This window comes from Eriocheir sinensis, chromosome 45 (genome assembly GCF_024679095.1).
Source record: "Eriocheir sinensis breed Jianghai 21 chromosome 45, ASM2467909v1, whole genome shotgun sequence".
Lineage (NCBI taxonomy): Eukaryota > Metazoa > Arthropoda > Malacostraca > Decapoda > Varunidae > Eriocheir > Eriocheir sinensis.
The window spans coordinates 2,030,994-2,044,919 of record NC_066553.1 but is presented as its reverse complement, the minus strand read 5'-3'; the positions used below and the strand labels follow the sequence as shown (position 1 = coordinate 2,044,919).

General features: G+C 51.3%; 1 protein-coding gene across 1 annotated transcript in view; it reads right to left on the bottom strand.

Moving 5' to 3' along the window:
- Positions 1-1,231: 1,231 nt before the first annotated feature.
- The window catches only part of LOC126980850 (ankyrin repeat domain-containing protein 29-like), a 75,241-nt gene continuing 62,546 nt past the window's right edge, over positions 1,232-13,926 (bottom strand). Inside the window, exons 2-8 of the mRNA XM_050831152.1 lie at positions 11,583-11,693; positions 11,016-11,114; positions 9,703-9,801; positions 7,204-7,383; positions 6,116-6,232; positions 4,860-4,955; positions 1,232-3,803 (exon numbers count right to left, since the gene is read on the bottom strand). Coding sequence (XP_050687109.1) covers positions 3,108-3,803; positions 4,860-4,955; positions 6,116-6,232; positions 7,204-7,383; positions 9,703-9,801; positions 11,016-11,114; positions 11,583-11,693 — 1,398 coding nt within the window. The 3' untranslated portion in view covers positions 1,232-3,107. The remainder of the gene's footprint in view (positions 3,804-4,859; positions 4,956-6,115; positions 6,233-7,203; positions 7,384-9,702; positions 9,802-11,015; positions 11,115-11,582; positions 11,694-13,926) is intronic.

Genomic DNA, 13,926 nt, shown 5'->3' with positions numbered 1-13,926 from the left:
TTACCATATTGTCGTACTCAGCCCCTTATTTTTACCGATTTCTGACCCTAAAACTGTCTCCTGGTCCCCAATAACGATATTCATTCATAGTTATCGTTACAATAGTTAATTCCTGATCTTTCTTGCCAATAGTTATACGTCAGAAACCAGCAAATGCTCTGCTCTGGGTACGATAATCTGGCAAAGGTGCCTCTAGGATCTTCGGCAGACTCAGCACAGTTGCCAACAGTTCGCTTTCTGTCTATTATCATCTCACCTCTTCCTGGTACCTATGGCTATGGAGCAGTTATTCATGCTTGAGCGTTTCTTAGCCAGCAAAGGAGTTTAAGATATTAGTCCTCGTCCTCTGCGTCCTTATTACCGAATGAGTCAAATACCTAAGAAAAAAATACTGTTGACTCGTGGAACAAGAATTATTTTTCCTATGATTTTTTTCCCTAAGAAACTACTTGCTCTTGTTTATAGGGTGATGGTAAGTGTTTGGCCTAAGGCAGAAACCAATAAACAAACAAACGGTAACTTTAAAACATACGTGTGCTGTCAACTTCAAGACTCCCTGATGGTGAGGGACAACGATGTGCAGGAGGCTGTGTCAAAACTTAGACACTTTGACAGCACTCCCGCCCCGCCAGGCGAGTGTGGGGTCGGGAGGGGGGAGGGGCGGGCCTGGGGAAGCAGGGAAAAGACACTCAGGGGCACCCCTTCCCTCCACCCCCCAAAAGACTGTCAGGGCGTGTAGAGTTGCCAGCAGACTCTCAGCGTCAAGATTGAAGATATACACGAAGAAAGAAGACTATGCAGTGAGGGGGGTCAGCGTTAAACGACACTCCCTTGATAAACGGTATAAATAGTAGTAGTAGTAGTTGTTATAACAATATCAATAATAATAATAATAATAATAATAATAATAATAATAATAATAATAATAATAACAATAATAATGTGATAATAATAATAATGTCAGTTACTGCAGATGCTTTCTTTACGGAGCGGCCACAAAATTTCCTGTTGGTGCAGCCCCTCCTGAGGCGGCGAAGACCGGCAGTGCCAAGACTAAGGGGGGGGGGGAGGAGGAAGGGACACGGGGGATAAACAGGTCGGGTGTCGCTGTCATCTACTCCGGGACCAACTCCCAACACCCTCTGCCCTTGACAGATCCCCCCCCCCCCCCCCCGGCGGGCTTGCCAGACGCCTGCCAACAAAGGTTACTCAAGATGATAGGCAAACACTGTTCTGGATCATTCTGTATATTTCTCGGTGCTACAGGAGTTAGTAGGAAAAGAGAAGTGTGTGACTCGCGCCACCATGCGTACCGTGGCCTACACAGTAAGTCCACAGTCCCGATAACCCGCGGCTGCTGCGGCGGAACGCGGCCTCGGCACGCTGGGCGCGACGCTCCCGACGACGTGACGGAGCGGGGCGTCGCGGCACAAACTGGACGGTGGCGACAGACGCGGCCTCCGAAACAACCAGCTCCGGGGGTCGTGCCGGCCTCTGCTCGGCGGACACTTCACTGGGAGGGCGACGCAGAGGACTCCAGACACGGCTGCACAGTGCAGAGAACAGCCGCTGCCGCCTTGCTGTGGCGCGCGCGTGTGTGTGTGCTGGGCTGCGGTGGGAGGGTGTTTCAGGCTGACACAGAGTTCAGCGAAGGGTAGGTGTGTGTGTATCCAAGGCAAGCAACATATACGTGTGGCCCTTCTCTTGGGGCAGCAGCCTGTCTCACAGTTTCTGCTTTACACACACCGCGGCGTTTGAGGACATGCTGGTACAGAGGGTCTAGTGTAGCTCTTGGAGCCTCGCGTGGCGTGCGGCGGCTGCTGCTCCTCCACGAGGCCCGGGACAGCCGCCGCTGCCCTGTGGCAATAAACTAGTTCACCAAAGCCACTTGTATACAATGCAACTACAACAGTAGTGTATTATTTATTCCTCAAACAGCGCATTAATGTATAACGCTGTAAAAAAGCTGCGCCATTTTTGTCCAGTAGCCTGGGTGTTACAAAATAAAGTATTGAATCACTGATCAAGGTTTTTATTGGTGATCTTTCACCGAGATCAACAGGTAAGTCACCCGCCCTGCTGCAGGGAAACTCATTATCTTAGAGCATTACATCTTCACCAAGCGGCGTCGCGGCCGCTGTTCGAACCCATGACCAACAGGGCCAGAGTCACGGCAAGCACCGCTGCGCCAAGCCGCTCCCCGAGCGTGCGTGGCCAAGCGCAGCACCGACGCTGCCTCCCCGTGCAGGCTCACTACACACTACACACCTACGTCGCTGCCTCGGGCCACCCCCGCTAGGCACAGGGTTCAGGCCGCGCCGCGACCCCACGTGGCAGCGGGGCGGCAGGGACGCGCGGCGCGGCGCGGAGGGCGGCGGCCACGAGGCTGCGTCCCTTGACGACGGGCGGCCAGACAACAAGAATCGGTACAAGCTCGTGGGTCAGCGTCACGTGCCTGCCCCCAGCGGCGTACACAGGCGCCTCCACCACCACCGCCGCCTGAGCCTCGCCGCCGGGGAGCAGCACCGGCCCGTGCAGTGCCAAGGCCACCGCTTTTATAAAACACCTCCAGGGTTGCATATGTGTGTTTGGAGTACAAAAGGAACAGCAACACTAGTTAGTAAGTAACCAAGACCCGCAAGCGCCGCCAGGCCAGCACCGAGGCGGAGGTATGAGCCTGTGAGGCGTGTGTGTGTGTGCGTGTGTGTGTGAGCGGCAGGGCCAGGCAAGGCTCACCACACGAGGCTGGTTAATGTGTTAAAATTAATCAAATTATAATTACAATAAAATGAGTAAATCAAAGTTGTAATTGATATGAGTTACCTTGCATAGGTTGTACCGAAACGAGCACACGACCCGCCGCCCCGCGCCCGGCGGGAGGCGCGGCGGCGGCGGCGGCGGCAGCGGCCACGCCCACCTCGGCGCCGCCACGCCCACACCAACTTAAAACTGACCTCCGGTGAGTGTCTCAGGGAGTGAAGCTTCACGCCATCACCGCTAACCTAATATCACCAGTGAATTATTAGCCATTTGTACTGAAAACTGCACAGTTTTAAAATAAACCAGGATAGAGACACGAACCTAGCAAGACTCTGCGGGGAAGGCTGTCATGGCTCAAGCGGCTTGTCGTTCCTCTTATTCACTATGCTGGACCGTCGGAAGGAGGCGAGCGTGCGGCGGAAAATGTTCTTGACGCTGCTCACGTCCGTGTGCGAGGCGTGGCGCGGCGCCTTCTGCAGGGCGGCGATCATGGACTGCGGCGGCTCGCTGGAGATGCTGGGCGAGGGCGAGGGGTTGGAGGAGCAGGAGGTGCGGCCGCCCACGGAGGTGCATGAGCCCGTGGCCAGGCTGGCCCTGGGCCGCGCGCCGCCGTCCACCATGTTGCTCAGCTCGCAGGACACGTACTGCGCCGGGCGGCTGTTGCTCGGCGAGCTGGCGGAGCGCGGCAGGACGGGGCTGGTCTCCACGATGGTGCCGAGGGAGCTATTCCGCGAGGAGCCGCGGCTGCTGCTCTGGCTCTGCGAGCCCGGGGCCACGGCGGTGCCGGACACGCTGTGCACCAGGCGGGGCGAGCGGGGCCCCGGTGAGGTCTTGGGAGGCGTGGCGGGGGCTTTCTCCTTCCGTTTGGCCAGGGCGTCCTTCAGCAGCTGGACGGCTTCGTAGTGGCGAGCCTGAGCAGCGATCTGGATGGGCGTGAGGCCCTGGTCGTTCTTCAGGCCCGGGTCGGCTCCGGCCTGCACCAGGGCCTTCATCACCCGCAGGTGGCCGTACAGGGCAGCGGCATGCAGGGCGGACTCACCGTTCTGTAAGAAAGAGAGATGAAGGGCGCGGAAACATGTGTGTGTGTGTGTGTGTGTGTGTGTGTGTTTGAGAGAGAGAGAGAGAGAGAGAGAGAGAGAGAGAGAGAGAGAGAGAGAGAGAGAGAGAGAGAGAGAGAGAATCCTGCAGGAACCTGAGGCACTTGACGGAGGAAAAAGGTTAATTAAAGAGGACTGATTACTCTCCGCGGCGCGCACACACACACACACACACACACACACACACACACACCGCCGCGCCATTCTTTCCGCGGCATCTTTACACTTGAGTCTTTGAACCTCGTCCTCACTCACTGTACAGAACAAGAAAAGCTTACTCTCTCTCTCTCTCTCTCTCTCTCTCTCTCTCTCTCTCTCTCTCCTCTTCCGTTCTCTACCTTCCTTTTTCCTGTTCCTTTTCTTCCCTTCCTCCTGTTCCTTTCCCTCCCTTCCTCTTGCTCTTCCATTCCCTCCTCAGTCCCAGTTTCTCCCTATCTTCTCCCCATAATGTTTTCTGTGTTTCCCTCCAGTTCCAGCGCCTTTCCCTCGATGTCTCCTTCCCATCCCTTCCTTCCTCTTTCACTCTCTCCCTCTCTCTCGCCACACCACCACCGTTGCCAGATTATCGTACTCAGACCATAGTATTTACCGGTTTCTGACGCCTAACTATTGCCAAGAAACATCAGGAATTAACTATTTTAACGATAATTGTAAGTGAGTCTCCTTATTGGGGTCCACGAGACAGTTTTTGGGTCGGAAGTCGGGAAATATAAATGGCTGAGTACGACAATCTAGCAACTTTGCATACCAGTCTTGCCATCCCTCCCCGTGTGCAGCGTTGCCAGATTATCGTACTCACCACATTGTATTTATAATTTTTAAGCCTCAACCTCTCGTACCTGCACAAATAACGATAGAAAATTAAAGTTAGCGTTAAAGCTGTTATTTATTGACACTCATTTTTTTTTTTACCATATTTATCGGTCCAAAACTACGAAATTCAATGCGATGAGTACGATAATTTGGCAACGCTGGACGTGTGTGTGTGTGTGTGTGTGTAACCTTGAGGAGGCTGAGGCAGGGGTTGTAGGGCAGGAGCTCGTGTACAACCTCCACGTGTCCTTTATGAGCCGCCTTGAAGAGCGGAGTGGCGCCGTCCTGGAAAAAAAACACATCATTATAATCATCATCACCATCATCATCATCATCATTATAATCATCATCACCAGGAGCAGTAAGTAGCGGGCTTTTTTTATTATTATTATTATTTTTTTTACGCCCTTGCAGTCTCCTCTGCTGTATATAAAAAAAAAAAAATGACTAGTCCACTACTCGAAAAAGGCCTTTCCCAACGTCCTCCACCCTCTCAGCCTGGTGTTGTATACTTGCCGTGATTCATAACCGCAGTTTCTCCAGCTACTTTTTTTCTCTCTCTCTCTCTCTCTCTCTCTCTCTCTCTCTCTCTCTCTCTCTCTCTCTCTCTCTCTCTCTCTCTCTCTCTCTCTCTCAGCACTGAAATCGGCCTTGGTCCCAGGCAGGTTCATAACTAACTAAGCATCGTAAATTTTTTTTTGTCATCACTCATCACCCTCATCGCTGTGGCTGGATGTCGGGCAAATACTTAACTCTACTTTGTATCATTTTGTTTAAAATGTTACAAGACTTTGACTGTTATTTTCTAGACTTATGCGAATTAAATATCCAAACACTTGTTCCCGCTTGGCACCCTCGTGCTTGCTCTCCAGAAAAGGGAATTACCGTTCCTAAGTATTTTTTCCCCCTCAGCAAGCTTCTTCACCTCGCCGGGGCCTACAACATCCAACTTGATATGTGACAGCTCATCCGTGAGCACAAAGACATTAGCTTGTTTCTTTCGAAAGTCTGTGTATTGTAAGTGCCAAGGTTCAGTAACCATTGGCGGCCATTATCAAAGATATTCTCAGCAACCCTTGCTCCGGAGTGATCCTGCCCAAGGACGGTATATATATATATATATATATATATATATATATATATATATATATATATATATATATATATATATATATATATATATATATATATATTACATTTAGCACATTTACTGTTTCTAGTCAATGTACAGCACGGGAGGGAGGGAGCTCATCTGTTATTGAAGTGCCAAGCTCCTACACTCGCGGCCTCTCAGGCGCCACCACTCGGCAGCACCTGCTCAACCCTCCTGCATCACTAGGTCGAGGACGTGGCCGGCCCCCAGCCCGGCAGGCGGCGGCCCCAGACACGGCGGCGCCGCCCGCCGAGTGACATCATCTTTAAGGCGGCCTGGCGGCGTGACTCACGTGTCTCGTGACGTCGGGGTTGACTCCGTGACCCAGCAGGAGGCGCACCACGCCCTGGTGACCCATCTGCGAGGCGATCCACAGCGGGCTGGCGCCGTCCACGCGCCGCACGTTGGCCTGGGGGCGGGACACACTGGAGGACTCGCTCAGCCCGGGCACGTCCCCGCCAGCACGTCGTGTGTCAGGGCGTGGCACCACCACTACTACCACGCCCGTAAGTCACTCAGGTCATGTCGTCACAACCATGCCACGTCCCCACAAGACTGTCACGTTGTCACATCACTGGCTGCGTCACCTCACGTCACATGGCAAGCACGTTGGGTCACGTCACAACACTACACCCTCGTCAAGTCATGTTGCAACGCATCTCTACAAGCATGTTACATCACTACACTCATCTCATCACATCACGACAAGCACATCACGTTACGTCACATCACTAGCAGGCCACATCACATCACCACAAGTAGGTCACGTCACGTCATATCAGCATAATCACGTCATGTCACATCAACACAAGCACATCACGTCTCAATATAAGCACATCACGTCACATCACAAGAATAATCGCACGTCAACACAAGCATATTACGTTTCTTCAAGCACGTCAACTTACATCACCACAAGCAGGTCAAGTCACGTCACATCCTTACAAGCACATCACGTCACATCCCAACCACGCCTTGTCATGTCACCACAAAACACGTTATTACAAGCATGTCACGTCACATCATCACAAGCAAAGGCATTCCCGTCACCACAAGACCTTCATGTCACAATAATCACATCACCACACACCCGTCACTACATTCACGTCACGTCACTGTCCCATCACGTCGTCACAGGTGCAAGAATATGTATAAGGTTGTGATATTTCAGATTAACAAAGCTGAATGTCACGCCAGAAAGACATGCGTGACTTAAGATCAAAAGGTTGCATTAGTGAGGAAATAATATGTGTGTGTGTGTGTGTGTGTGTGTGTGTGTGTGTGTGTGTGTGTGTGTGTGTGTGTGTGTGTGTGTGTGTGTGTGTGTGTGTGTGTGTGTGTGTGTGTGTGTGTGTGTGTGTGTGTGTGTCCAGGCCGCACCTTAGCCCCCGCGTTGAGCAGTGTACGCACGACGCTGGTGTGGCCGTTCTGCGAGGCGACGAAGACAGCTGTGGCGCGGTCCTTCATGGCGGCGTGGGGGTCTGCGCCGCGCCTCAGCAACTCCTGCACCACGTCCATGTGCCCGCACTGCGCCGCCACGATCAGCGCCGTGCCGCCGTCCTGCCGAGACACAACACATGACTGAAGGCCCACCAATGTACGTGCACCCCACACAAGACGCCTCTCGATCTTACTAATTTTCAGCTAGATACTTGCGGCTCATCACTTTTATGTAGACTAAAGCTATGATTCGTGTATATGCCAGGATGGGGAAAAGAAGCACAAGACTGGGCTCAGACTACAACTATGACTAGGAAAATGAAAGGTAGTTAGATTGGGCTCAGACAGATTATGACAGCAGGAAGAGAAAGGGAAGACTGGATTGGGTTCAGACCATGACGTGCTCGGACTAAAACTTCAACTTGAGGGAAAGGGAGGACTAGATTGGACTCCGACGAACACTATGACCAGGAAGAGGAAAGGAAGTTAGATTGTGCACAGACTAAGAGGACCATGAAGGGAAGGAACGACTATACTGTGTGCAGGATAGACAAGAGGAAGCAAAGGGGAGGGCGTTCCAAAGGCTATCTCCCTGACCTTCAACTGAACTTAACTGTGACTTTGAGGACTCGGGAAAGGCAGGAAGATCTTGTTCTCATACTATAGGTAAAACCACACCAACGCCGCTACCAAATTGAATGACCGCTTCCTTCTATAAAATAACACGCCCCTGAAGTCATCCGTTGCAGGGGTTTACTCTCCGGACGATCACAATGTCACACCCAATCACCTTAAGGCGCTATTACACTGGGCAAATTTTCCGTGGATCTTCAGTCAAACCACGATTTCCGCTGGCGTGGTTCTCATTTGTTTCTTGTTATTGCTGCTGATGATGATGAATAATACCGTCGTCCTTCAGTGAAATCTACCGTAGCTTTGGAAGACCGTGGACACGTCAGAAGACCACGGGAATACGAGAACCACACCAGCAGAAATCGTGGTTTGACTGAAGATCCACGGAAAATTTGCCCAGTGTAATAGCCCCTTTAGAATCAGAGGCCGCGTTTCACGGCTCGTTGGTCCGTTTTCTTTTTGATGCAACAAGTGGGTTTGGGTCCAGAGTTCCCAGACGCCTTGGTTTTCTGGTTTTCGTGGAGAACAAATACCGACTTCTTACCTTCTGCTGGAACACTGATGCAGCGTGGGGTGAAAATTCCCTTTGATAAAAACTCCCTTTGGTAAAAACTCCCTTTGATGAAAACTCCCTTTGGTAAAAACTCCCTTTGGTAAAAACTCCCTTTGGTAAAAACTCCCTTTGGTAAAAACTCCCTTTGTTAAAAACTCCCTTTGTTAAAAACTCCCTTTGGTAAAAACTCACTTTGGTAAAAACTCCCTTTGGTAAAAACTCCCTTTGGTAAAAACTCCCTTTGGTAAAAACTCCCTTTGGTAAAAACTCCCTTTGATGAAAACTCCCTTTGGTAAAAACTCCCTTTGATGAAAACTCCCTTTGGTAAAAACTCCCTTTGGTAAAAACTCCCTTTGGTAAAAACTCCCTTTGATGAAAACTCCCTTTGATGAAAACTCCCTTTGTTAAAAACTTACTTAGGTAAAAACTCACTTTGGTAAAAACTCCCTTTGGTAAAAACTCCCTTTGGTAAAAACTCCCTTTGGTAAAAACTCCCTTTAGTGAAAACTCCCTTTGATGAAAACTCCCTTTGATGTATGCACTCTCCCTATGCTAAAAAAAACTCCCTTTAGTAGAAACTCCCTTTGATGAAAACTCCCTTTGTTGTATGCACTCTCCCTTTGCTAAAAAAAACTCCCTTTAGTGAAAACTCCCTTTGATGAAAACTCCCTTTGTTGAAAGCACTCTCCCTTTGCTAAAAACTCCCTCTGATGAAAACTCCCTTTGTTGTAGTCACTTTCCCTTTGCTAAAAAACTCCCTCTGGTGAAAACCCCTATTCTGTCCAACAATTTCCAGCCGACTGTCTCTATTCCTCTTACGTCTGGTCGCGGCGCTGGTGTGACTGTACCCTTGGCCTATGATGCACAAAGGCCCATGTCCCCTAACTAAATGGGGGAGCAATCCATAAGCAACAACTATAATATAACTCTGGAAGGAGAGGACTGGGAGGAGGGGGGCTTGGATTAATCCCTCGTAATCCATTAGCAATAACTATAATATGACTACGGGAGGAGAGGACTGGGGGGGGGGGGGGGGTGCTTGGATTAATCCCTCGTGAGTTTCAATAAGAGAGACAGGAGGAAGGGAGAGGGAAAGGGTGTGTGGGGGAGTGTCTGGGAGGAAGGAAGGAGAGGGAAGGGGTGTGGGGGGGAGGGGCTGGGAGGTAGAGAGGAGAGGGAAGGGGTGTGTGGGGGAGTGTCTGGGAGGAAGAAAGGAGAGGGAAGGGTGTGGGGGGGAGGGGCGCTGTCAGTACCTTTGAGGCTTGGTTGATGGAGCAGCCGCGGTCCAGCAGCAGTGTCACGATGTCCAGGAACCCGCCCTGCGCCGCGAAGAACAGAGCCCCGGTGCCGGTCTGGGGGGCGGACACGGTGAAGCAGTGACAGACAGACAGACAGACAGACAGACAGACAGACAGACAAACAGACAGACGGAGAAATAGACGGACAGACAGACAGACAGATAGACAGACAGACAGACAGACGGACAAACAGACAGACAGATAGACAGACAGACAGACGGACAGACAAACAGACAGATAGACAGACAGACGGACAGACAGTTAGACAGGTAGAGACAGATAGACAGACATTCACACACACACACACACACACACACACACACACACACACACACACACACACACACACACACGGTATAAATTCAAATTAACTCATTCATCCATCACTGACGAACGAAACGAAAAATCTACAAACAAACAAACAAACAAACAAATAAACAAACGCCATGTGTTTCAAAATTTATCCATCTGTCATGACGTATAAAATGATTGCGTGTCACCATATATATCAGAGAGAGAAGGGGGGGAGGGGGGGAGGGGGGGGCAGGGTCGGTGAGGCCTATAACTAATGCCTGATACAGTTTAAAAGGAAAAGTGAATCCTAATACTCTAAGGTCGAGGTTCGTGGCACTGATAGACACATTCATACTTACAGACAGACATCGACACAGAGACAGACAGATACACAGACACACATATACAGAAACAGACACACACAGACAGACAGACAGAGACAGAGACAGACACACATATACAGAAACAGACAGACAGACAGACAGGCAGAGACACAGACACACATATACAGAAACACACACACACACACACACACACACACATGAACAGTAATTCCTGCGGCGGGTACCAAAGCCCACATCCACTTTTAAATCCCCTTTCGCATTCGGAGTAACTTGGAACTATACTATTTAATATGTACCCAGTTACTGATTTATTTTATTTTTTTATCTCCCCTCCACTTAAGACGATGCGCTTGGACGACATCATTCATTACTGGGCCGCTCATCTGGACAGCTTAGTTCCCCCGCTAATACTCATCTGGACAGCTTAGTTCCCCCGCTAATACTCATCTGGACAGCTTAGTTCCCCCGCTAATACCACGTGATTGTTTTCTGATCTAGTTAGTTATCCTACTTTCGTGTCATCAGCGAAAATTGCTGATGACGCTGGGAAAGGAAGGGGGGGCAGAAGGGGGGGCAGGGGGGCGAGTAAGTGGGCGAGGGCGGAGGCGAAGGCGCAGGCTTGGTACTGACGTGTCTGGTGGCGTTGGGCTCGGCGCCTTGCTCCAGCAGCTCCCGCACCAGCTCCGGGTGGCTGTTGGCGGCGGCGAGGATGAGAGGCGTCGTGCCATCCTGCGGGGCACACAAGGAGGGGGGGCAGGGTGGGGGGGCGTTAGTACCCACCGTGTAGCTAACTTAGATACCAAATATTTATAGTGGAAACTATTTCAATATCAAACGGAAATGAGAATGTAATGTAATAATATATATCTTATTTCATTTTTTTTAAGTATTTACAAATGTATGAGAATGTATCCAAAATTACAAAATAACTTGGCAATACTGTATGTAAAGATTGCAATTAATAGTAAGAAAATGGTACAGCTAAGGGTCACAAGGGTAAGGTCACAAGGGGGGTGAAGGGACAAGGGTAAGGTCACAAGGGGGGTGAAGGGACAAGGGTAAGGTCACAAGGGGGCTGAAGGGACAAGGGTAAAGCCACGGGGATAAAGACACAGGGGAGGGCGGTGAAGGGGCTGGGTCAGGGGTCGGGGCGGAGGGTCGGGGCGGGCCGCTCCACCACAGCCTTGCTCCACTCACCCGGTCCGCACAGTCGACGTGGACGCGGCCCGTGTCCAGCACCCGCACCGCCTCCTCCACGTCCCCCTTGACGGCGGCCGCGTGCAGCCGCTGGTCCAGCCGCGTGCACACCTGGGCGGGGAGGGGCGTTAGGCGAGACAGACAGACACAGACAGAAACACAGATAAACACACTCAGACACAGACACAGGCAGACAGAGTTAAACAGAAAGACAGATAGACAGAAAGACACACACACACACACACACACACACACACACACACACACACACACACACACACACACACACACACACACACATATACACAGACAGATACACAGATAAACACACTCAGATAGACAGACAGAGCTACACAGAAAGACAGATAGACAGAAATACACACACACACACACACACACACACACACACACACACACACACACACACACACACACACACACACCTTACCCCTCACATCTTACCCCCCCCACCACCACCCCAAACACACCCTCCATAACCCCCCCACACCTCCTCCTCCTCCCCCTCCCACACACCCTACAACCCCCCACCCATGCCCCCTTTCCCCCGCCCCCCCCCAAATTCCTGCGAACACCAAATACCTCCATGATAAAAGTTCTTGACGTGGAAGACCTCAAGCTGGGGGGTTGGGGGAGGGGGAAGGGGGAAGAGGAGGAGAGGAGGGGGAAGAATGGGGGTGGGAAGAAGAGGAGGAGGGGAGTGGGAAGGGGAGGGGAAAGTGGGGGAGGGGGAGAAGAGGGGGGTATTAGAGAAGAGTGCCTCCCCCCTCCTCCTCCTCTTCCTCCCTCCTTCTCTTCCTCTTTCTTCCTTCCTCAACACATTAAAGGGTTTCGATACCACACCCTTCTCTCTCTCTCTCTCTCTCTCTCTCTCTCTCTCTCTCTCTCTCTCTCTCTCTCTCTCTCTCTCTCTCTCTTTCAAGCAGAGCCAATACTTAATTCCTTCCTTCTTCTTCTTCTTTTTCTTCTTCTTCTTCTTCTCCTTCCATCCCTTCCCTCTCCCTCCTTCCCCTCTTCGCTCGGACAAGTTCTAATTTTTTCCTCCTTTCCTCCCCCCCCCTTTTTTTTCCTCCACTTCATTCAAGTTCCTTTTCTCCTCCTTTTTGCACAAACTTCAAACTCCCCTTCCCATCCCCTCCCTTCCCCTTTCTTCCCTCCCTTCTCCCTCCTCCACTTACTCCACAAACTTTCTCTCCTCTCCTCTCCTCTCTCTCTTCTCTTCTTCCCCACTCCTCTTCTTTTCTCTTCCTCTCCCTTCTCTTCGTCAGCATATGGTGGATGAACAAGACATGGAAGGGAAAGGAAAGGAAAGGGAAAAGGAAGGAAAGGGAAAGTGGAGGGAAGGGAAGAAGGTGGAAGGAAAAGAAAAAAAAGGAAGGGAAGTAAAGAGGAAGGAAATAGTGGGAAGAAGGGGAGAAGGAGAGAGTAAAGAGAGGAAGAAGATGAAAATGGAGAGAAGAGGGAGAGAGAGCCTGAGAAGGAGAAGAAGATGATGAAGAAGAGGATGAGGATGAGGATGAGGAAAGGGGTACCGAATAGAGAGGAGGAGGAGGAGGAGGAGGAGGAGGAGGAGGAGGAGGGGAAAATCACAGCTGAAAGTCGAATATGAGGCCATGCAATCAATAGGGAAGGGAGGGGAAGAGGAGGACAGGGGAGGGAAGAGGAGAAGAGAGGGGAGGAAAGAGAAGAGAAGAGAAGGGAGGAAAGGGACGGGAGGGGAGGAAGGGGAGAGGATAGGGGCAAGGGAAGGAGGGAAGGGGAAAGGAAGGAAAAGAAGGGAAGGGAAGGGAAGGGAAGGGGGAGGATGGGGAGGGGGGGTGGGGTTGTATTGGAAAACTGCATGGAGAGAGAGAGAGAGAGAGAGAGAGAGAGAGAGAGAGAGAGAGAGAGAGAGAGAGAGAGAGAGAGAGAGAGAGAGAGAGAGAGAGAGAGAGAGAGAGAGAGAGAGAGAGAGAGAGAGAGAGAGAGAGAGAGAGAGAGAGAGAGAGAGAGAGAGAGAGAAGGGACAGGTGAGTCTGGGAGAGGCTTGAACACTGATCCCCCGTAGATAGGGAACCCCCTCCCCCCCCACGCCCCCCTTCCCCTACTCCCCCCATAGTGACACAATTACCCATCCCCCCCCCCCACCCCCCTCCGCGGCTCATTGACATGCAAACGTCCCCAGCAGAGAGCCCCAGCCTGCACCCCTTGCCCCTCCCCCTAGCCAGCCCTCCTCCCCTCTCCCTTCTCCCCCCCCCCACACTTTCCCAGCTAGCCAGTGAGCCCGAAATCTACCCAGCCATTAAGCCGGTTAGACACACACACACACACACACACACACACACAC